This window comes from Vigna unguiculata, chromosome 10 (assembly GCF_037176805.1).
Source record: "Vigna unguiculata cultivar grain cowpea cultivar isolate G323 ecotype 2 chromosome 10, ASM3717680v1, whole genome shotgun sequence".
Taxonomy (NCBI): domain Eukaryota; kingdom Viridiplantae; phylum Streptophyta; class Magnoliopsida; order Fabales; family Fabaceae; genus Vigna; species Vigna unguiculata.
This window is the reverse complement of record NC_140801.1, coordinates 30,933,549-30,941,318: the sequence shown is the minus strand read 5'-3', so window position 1 is coordinate 30,941,318 and position 7,770 is coordinate 30,933,549. Positions and strand designations below refer to the sequence as shown.

The window sequence follows — 7,770 nt, the reverse complement described above, 5'->3', positions numbered from 1 at the left end:
GAGATTGCTTCGGGATTTGGAGTTGTCTAGGAAGGAGGCCTTTGAACAATTGAGAAAGGACAAGGAGCAAAGTGACCTAAGAATCCAAGAGCACATTCAAAGGCTTGAAGCTAGGGAGAAAGAAAGAGATCCTAGGAAAAGAGGGCATTCTAGGCGCAACCCATCACAAGAGAAGCAAACTCCAAAGATTCCTAAGTTCTATGGAGGAAGTGATCCCAAAGTCTTCCTTGATTGGGAAGCTAAAGTCGATCAAATTTTCAATGAAAATCATGTAAAGGATCAAACACAAGTTGATCTAGTAGTTTTAGGATTTTTGGAGTATGCCAATACTTGGTGGCATAAAGTTTGTAAGAATTATGACCAAGGGCCACCCGCGGCTTCTTGGATGGACATTAAAACTCTTATGCGCGCTAGATTTGTTCCTCCCTCCTATAGGAAGGAACTTCTTTTGAAGCTCCAAAGGCTTCACCAAGGTCCTATGAGTGTGAGTGAGTACTTTAAAGAATTAGAGTCTCAAATGCGTAGGGTTGAAATAAAAGAAACTAACAAAGAGAAAATAAAAAGATTTGTGAGCGGTCTTAGGAGAGACATACAAGACCAAGTAGAGTTGTATGAGTACTCCACTCTTGAAAATGTTTTCACACTTGCCCTTGGGATTGAAATTCAATTGAAAAGAAAAAGAAGGGCAAGGAAGAGTTACTCACCCAACCACTACTTTAGTCACTCATGGAAGGGAAAGGATAAAAAGAAACATGATAAGTTCCCTTCTAACTCTCATCAACAACCGTCAAGTAAAAGTAAGTCACCAAGTGATCACATTCACCATTCCACTTCTCCAAGATCAAGTTCCATTAAATGTTTTAAATGTTTGGGTTATAATCACATTGCTTTAAATTGCCCAACCAAGAGGACCATGATCTTAAAGAAGAGTAATGATGTTGAAAGTGAACACTCATCTCCCCATTCTCTTTCAAAAGAATCTTCTTCCTCTAGTAAAACTAAAATTTTTGAGAAAGATCCTATGTTATTAAGGCGCATGATAGGTCAAGATCAAAGTGAGCTTGAGCCAACTCAAAGAGAAAACATTTTTCAATCTAGATGCAAAATTCACAAATGGGTTTGCTCTCTAATTATTGATGGAGGAAGTAGTACCAATGTAGCTAGCACAAGGTTGGTGGAAAAGCTTAGCTTAGAGACCATTCCTCATGCTAAGCCCTACAAGCTTGCTTGGATAAGTAAAGAGGGAGAAATAGATGTCAATAAACAAGTCCTAATTAACTTCTCTATAGGAAGCTACAAAGATGAGGTGCTATGTGATGTTGTTCCCATGGAAGTCACACATATCTTACTAGGTAGGCCATGGCAATTTGATAAACAAACTTTACATGATGGCCATACCAACCAATACATTTTCTTCAAAAATGGGAAAAAGACAACTTTACTACCTCTATCACCTCAAGAAGTTAATAAGGATAGAAATAAAATAAGAAAAGATAAAGAAGAAAAAGAAAAGGGGCAAGCTTTCACCAAGGTGTTACTTGCCTACAAAAAAATTCTTCCAAAGCAAGATGTGCATCACTCTTCCTTCTCTTCCCAAGCCAAAAAGGAAGGCCCAAAGCATAAGCAAGAGAGGAAGAGTAGTCTAGAAAATAAAGATGGCCTAACCAAAGCTAGGGGTAATACCCTTAGAAAGGATGGAACAAAAGCTCATAAAAGGGAGGCGCAAATCCTCCCCCAAATCAAGTCAAGTTCCATCCACAAAGGCTTAAAGAATTTGAGGTCAAATTCTCTCCAAGAAGGGGAGGATGATGAAGGATTGACCCCAACCAAGGATGGAGGCACATGCTTAAGAAGACTAACCATGTTTAGAAAGGAAGTTCATTAATCCTTCATCCCTTTCATTTGTGTTTGTTATTTTTTGATTCCCTAAGTTGGCTTAGTTGAATCAACTTTAGTTGACTTGTTGACCTTTGACTAGGTTTGACTTGTTGACTATAGTTGACTTGACTTAAGCCAACATGCTAATCTATGTTTATTTGCTTTGTAGGTTAATTAGGAGTAAGAAAGCAATGCTAGGTGGCGCATGGTGATTGGGGAGCATAAATGATGTGGAGGAGAGAGTAAAGCAAAGGCATAAAGCATAAAGTAAAAGGCATGAAACAAGTGTACCTATGTACCTTTGGTCTCCTTTGTTTTTAGCACACTTTGGCCACTTTTTGGAGACATATGAGACACATTCTTTGTCTCCTTTTGTGCTAGAACGAAATTAGCCTTGCACACACCATAGTTGGCTCTTTTGTCTCTCATTTTTGTAACCTTATTTGACCTAGTTTCTAGAAGCTAGGGTTAGGTTTTTGTAGAGACATCCTTAGGTATCTTTTATTTGCTTAGAGGCCCCTAAACTCTTCTATATAAGGGGTGCTCCTAGACATGTAAAAGGGTTGAACATTTTGAAGTAAAAACACTCTTGTGTCTCAACCATTTGTGAGAGTTTCCTCCCTTGGGAGTGAAACTTTTAAGCCTTATCTTGCATAGCAAGTGGCGGCACACATCCACTCATCTTCAAGGTTGCCATGGCTTCTAGCCTAGCCTTGTAGTGGCGTGCTTCTCACATTTTTACCATTTCTTTCCTTTCCATTTTGTGTTTTCTTCTTCCTTTAATTGTTCTTGGTTTTCTATGGTTTATGTGCTTTCCATTTCCTTTTTGTTTTGAATCAACCCATCAACTTCTTCTCTTGAGCTTTGTGAAAGGAACCTTCACATCTAGATAGCTTGCTATCTTAATGTCCAGTGGGGATTTCACTTAGCTTTCTTAATCAACTCACGCCATATTCAATATTCTTAAAAAGGAACAACATAATCCTTCATCATAAGGGTATGTCGTTTTTTGTACATAGTTTCTTTGGTTGAAATTTTAGATGTTGATATTTGCTCGCATTGGATCATTAACATTAGATACTTTTATTTATTTGTTGAGATTTTATTCATGAAAATAGTTTGCCTTTGGTCTCAATCCCTGAAGACTTGGGTTTATGTTGAAGTATGAACTAAGTAAAATTGTTTTTTTTTTAAACATTTGTGGATTGATTTCTTGTTTAAATTATTTTTTTATTGAAAATTTCCCCTGTTCAGGAGTTGTAGAAAATAATTTAAGGTGTTGATGCTTACATTAAAAATGGCATGTCCCTTGACAATTTTCATATTGCATCGAGTACATTTTATGTTTTGTAAAAATTAAAAATCTAGATAAAAGTATAAATATGAGGAGTATTCCCTTCTGGGTAAATTATATTTTGGTTAAATAATTTTTAAATCATTACATATGTAACTATTTTCACTAGAGTAAACTAGTTTAATGAGAACAGAATACACTATTGTAAAAGACATTATTTTGTTGCAAGTGTTATCATGAATCCATACATGTATTGATTTTCAGACCTATTACTTTTTCCTTCATCTTATAATTAGTAATGTCTTTCCTCTCCTAGTAAAGGTCAATATATATATATATATATATATATATATATATATATATATATATATATATAATAAATAATAAATATTCTTTTAGTTTTTTGATGAAATTTTAATCATTTTGTTACATTTTAGAATACCAATATCTTTGATCCTTATATAAGAATAAATGACAGTAATTTCTATTCTCATTAATATAAAAGTAAAATGTTTATTTTTAAATGTATTAATTACCAATTACCAATTTAACATAATTTGTTCAAAGTCTTTCACATGCAAGTTTAACAATGGGTTTTAATTTTATATGCTACTGTCAAATATTATTAAAACTATTTATATATTTGTAAGTTCAAAACAAATGTCAGATTTTCAATGATAATACATATTTTTTTTAGTCATTCCTACGAAACTCGGGTAGGAGACGTTGTGTTGACCGTTGTTTGTTTCATGATGGTTTTCTTTACTTTTGCCTTACTCAATATAGATGATCATGCCTGTTTGTATGCTTTAATGAGATTGATAATGAAAATGTTGGTATGAAAAGCATGACTTGTTTTGTGGTTGGTGGTGGAATGGCATGAAAATTGAATTCTTGAGATGGCACGTGGAAATTTGTTGGTAAAAGAGTTTCAAGGGAAACTCTTGGTAATGGTAGTTAGTGTATACCTTGATATAGGAGATGTCTAGATAAAGGAAAGTATCCTGAACTCTAATAATCGTTCACGCTCACATAGAGCAGAATGATTTATGTGGTGAGAGTGGCAGGAGGTCCTAGTCTTGGGACGTATTGGGCCTAAGACATTAGAGGATTAACCCTGTGTGTGGTTGGGTGATAACCCCTTGCGTCTAAACTCTGCAGAGTTTAGAAACCAACACAGGTGCATACTTTCTTTAGAATTCTATATGAAGACTATGATCCGGATATTGAGTCATAGAGTCTTGCAATTGTTTGCTTTCACATGATTTGGGTGCCTACTGCTTTGTTTGATCATAACCTGTTTTATCATTTGGTTGCTTGATAACATGTTAAAATATTTTACTCTAGCTTACCCTTTCATTTTTGTCTGTTCCTTGCTTTGCTTTCTCTTTTGCAATGATCACCAATTTATTGGTGGAAACCCTTGGTAGAACTCAGGATGGTGAAGATGTTGCTGTGTAGAGTGGTCCCCATGGTCTGGGTTATGGCTCACTGTTGAGCCACGTTTTGAAGAACTCTTGTTTATTTAGATTCTTTGCTCTATGAGCAATCTTTTGTAAAACAATAGTACCCTTGTGTCCTTTTTATGACAATTGTGGTGTGCCTAAGCTTTTATTCCAAGTATACTATGGATAACTATAATAGTCAATACATGTATGCTTCATGATATGTGCTCTTTTACATTATAATTATGTGATGCTTAATTTTTAGTAGATTACTCTATTTAAAATGGGATGTCACATTTTTATGGTATCAGAGCCTTCATTCCTTAGAGTCAGTGGGCTTGTGTGCTTGCCTCGTTTTTGTTGTGCCTTTCTAGTGTTGTTAACTAAGTTCCTAGTCTAACAAGTCTAACTGATGTTTCCTTCTGTGTGTCTAGTGATATGACACCCCACGAGTGACTCCTCCTCCACCCCCTCAGGGCGATAGGCAAGACCTCGCAAGAGCGATTGAGGCTATGGCTGCAACCTTAACACAATAGAGCAATGCCATGATGCAGCAGCATGAGGTGTCTATGCAGCGCCAGCAAGCCTCTCTTGAGCAGCAACAGATGGTGATGCAATAGATGGAGGCTGCGAGGCTGGCATCTGAGGCTGCTCAGAGGTAGCATATGGAGGCTCTCCGTTAGTTGGAGGAAAACATTGTTGGTGCTCCTGTGTACGGTCCTCACCCCCAACCTCCACCCCTGAATGGAGCTTGGAAGACTTCTTGAAATATCAGCCGGCTAAGTTTGATGGCAAGACAAGTCCCGACCAGGCGGACCAATGGATGAAAGACATGGAGTGCATCTTTGATGCTAAGAGGTGCCTAGATAAGAGCAGGCTTGCTTTCACTGTCTATATGCTCACAGGAGAGGCTGAGCATTGGTGGGCCAGCATGAGGCTGATCATGGAGGAGAAGCATGAGTAGGTTACTTGGAAGGCATTCAAGAGGAAGTTTCTGTTTGAATACTTCCTAAATAGCGTGAGATACGCTAAGGAGGTGGAATTCCTTCAGCTAACCCAGGGAGACAAATCTGTGGCCGAATACATCGAGAGGTTCAAGCATTTGGGGCGTTTCTACACCATGCCACTAGATGAAGAGTGGCGATGCAGGAAGTTTGAAAATGGCCTTCGGGGAGATATCAGATTGATGGTGGCTCCACTCTCCATCAAGGACTTTGCAACTTTGGTCGAGAGAGCTCGTGTTATGGAATGAATGAAGGCTGAGGTAGAGGCCCAACAAAGTCAGCGACAAAAGGTCGGTGGATCGTATGGGTCTAGACCTAGAGTTGAGGAGAGGAAGAAACCCTATTCTAGGCCGCAACCTCAGATGGCTAGAGGGTTATCATCTCAGCAGTCATTAGTACCTAGGTGCTTTTAGTGTATTGGATCGCACCTGAGGAGTGCATGTCCGCAGTTGACTGGTACACGGAGGTGTCATGGCTGTGGGAAGATGGGGCATTTCATCAAGGATTGTCCCTCATCTAGAGGGACTACGACGAGGCCCCCGGCTCAGACTCCAGTTCAGACTTGTCAGGGGAGAGGAGGCAGCAGGCCTTAAGAAGCAGGTAGAGTATATGCTATGACCGGAGCAGAGGCGACAGACTCAGGTAACCTAGTTGTTGGATGTTGTATGATTGCGGGAAAACCCCGATGTGTGCTATATGATTCTGGAGCGACACACTCTTTTGTGTTAGAGTCTTGTGTGCAAGAGTTGATTCTGCCGGTTTGTGAGCTACAATTTGATCTTGTGGTATCTACGCCGGCATCTGGGTTGGTCAGGACATCGTTCGTGTGTGCTAGGTGTCCAGTAGAGGTAGAGGGGCGCATGTTTAAAGTTAACCTGATATGCCTACCTCTACAAGGCTTGGATGTGATTCTAGGGATGGATTGGCTCTCTGCCAATCGCGTCCTCATAGACTGTCGGGAGAAGAAGCTGTTGTTTTTCGACTCAGAGGAGCCTGAGTTTATGTCTTTTCAGGGTGTTTTGAAGGAGATCCGAGATGGTGCGCTGTGCTACAAGATTTTTGCTCAGTTGAAGGTTTAGAAAGAGGAAAGGATAATAGTGATACCGGTGGTGCGGGAGTTCGAGGATGTATTTCCGGAGGAAGTACTAAGGTTGCCTCCGAGGAGAGAAGTTGAGTTCTCCATTGATCTGGTACCAAGAGCGGGTCCAATATCAATAGCCCCTTATCGTATGGCTCCGACGGAGTTAGTGGAGTTGAAGAAACAAATAGAAGGGTTGTTAGAGAAACAGTTTATACGGCCTAGTGCTTCGCTGTGGGGAGCTCCAGTTTTGTTAGTTAAGAAAAAGGATGGTGGTTCAAGACTATGTGTGGACTATCGTTAGTTGAACAAGTTGACCATCAAGAACAAATACCCCCTTCCGAGGATAGATGATCTGATGGATTAGTTCCATGGGGCGTCAGTGTTCTCCAAGATTGATCTACGATCGGGATATCACCAGATCTTGGTGAAGGCGGAGGATGTCCAGAAGACTGCCTTTAGATCCAGATACGGGCATTATGAGTATGTGGTTATGCCTTTTGGTGTGACCAACGCTCCAGCCTTGTTCATGGACTACATGAACATGATCTTTAGGCCGTTTTTAGATAAGTTTGTCGTGGTCTTCATAGATGACATACTCATCAATTCCAGGACTCATGAGGAGCACGCCGAGCACCTGAGGATAATGCTTAAGATTCTGAGGGAGAAACAGTTGTATGCCAAGCTGTCTAAATGTAATTTCTAGATGAAAGACGTACAATTTTTGGGGCATGTGATATCGGCTCAGGGCATAGCAGTGGATCCAGCAAAGGTGGAAGCGATGATAGATTGGGAATGTCCCAAGTCAGTGACGGAGGTCCGAAGCTTCGTGGGTTTAGCTGGATACTATAGGAGATTCATAGAAGGATTCTCCAAGATAGTGGCGCCTCTGACCCAGCTTACCAAGAAGGACCAACCTTTTGCATGGACTGACAGGTGTGAGGAGAGCTTTTGAGAGCTTAAGCGGAGGTTGACTAGTGCCCCAGTTTTGGTCATTCCCGATGTTAGTAAATCCTTTGAGGTTTACTATGATGCTTCTCACCAGGGATTGGGTTGTGTGTTGATGCAAGA

The 7,770-nt window shown here is 39.8% G+C and overlaps 2 protein-coding genes across 2 annotated transcripts; both read left to right on the top strand.

The window, feature by feature from the left end:
* Positions 1–5,449: 5,449 nt before the first annotated feature.
* Positions 5,450–5,869, top strand: LOC146882373 (uncharacterized). Its single transcript, XM_085667376.1, has 2 exons — positions 5,450–5,577; positions 5,635–5,869. The coding sequence occupies exons 1-2, from the start codon at positions 5,450–5,452 to the stop codon at positions 5,867–5,869; spliced, it is 363 nt and encodes a 120-aa protein (XP_085523502.1).
* A 366-nt stretch (positions 5,870–6,235) lies between these two features.
* LOC114165356 (uncharacterized) lies at positions 6,236–6,700 on the top strand. Its single transcript, XM_028050000.1, has one exon. The coding sequence runs from the start codon at positions 6,236–6,238 to the stop codon at positions 6,698–6,700; it is 465 nt and encodes a 154-aa protein (XP_027905801.1).
* Positions 6,701–7,770: the final 1,070 nt, after the last annotated feature.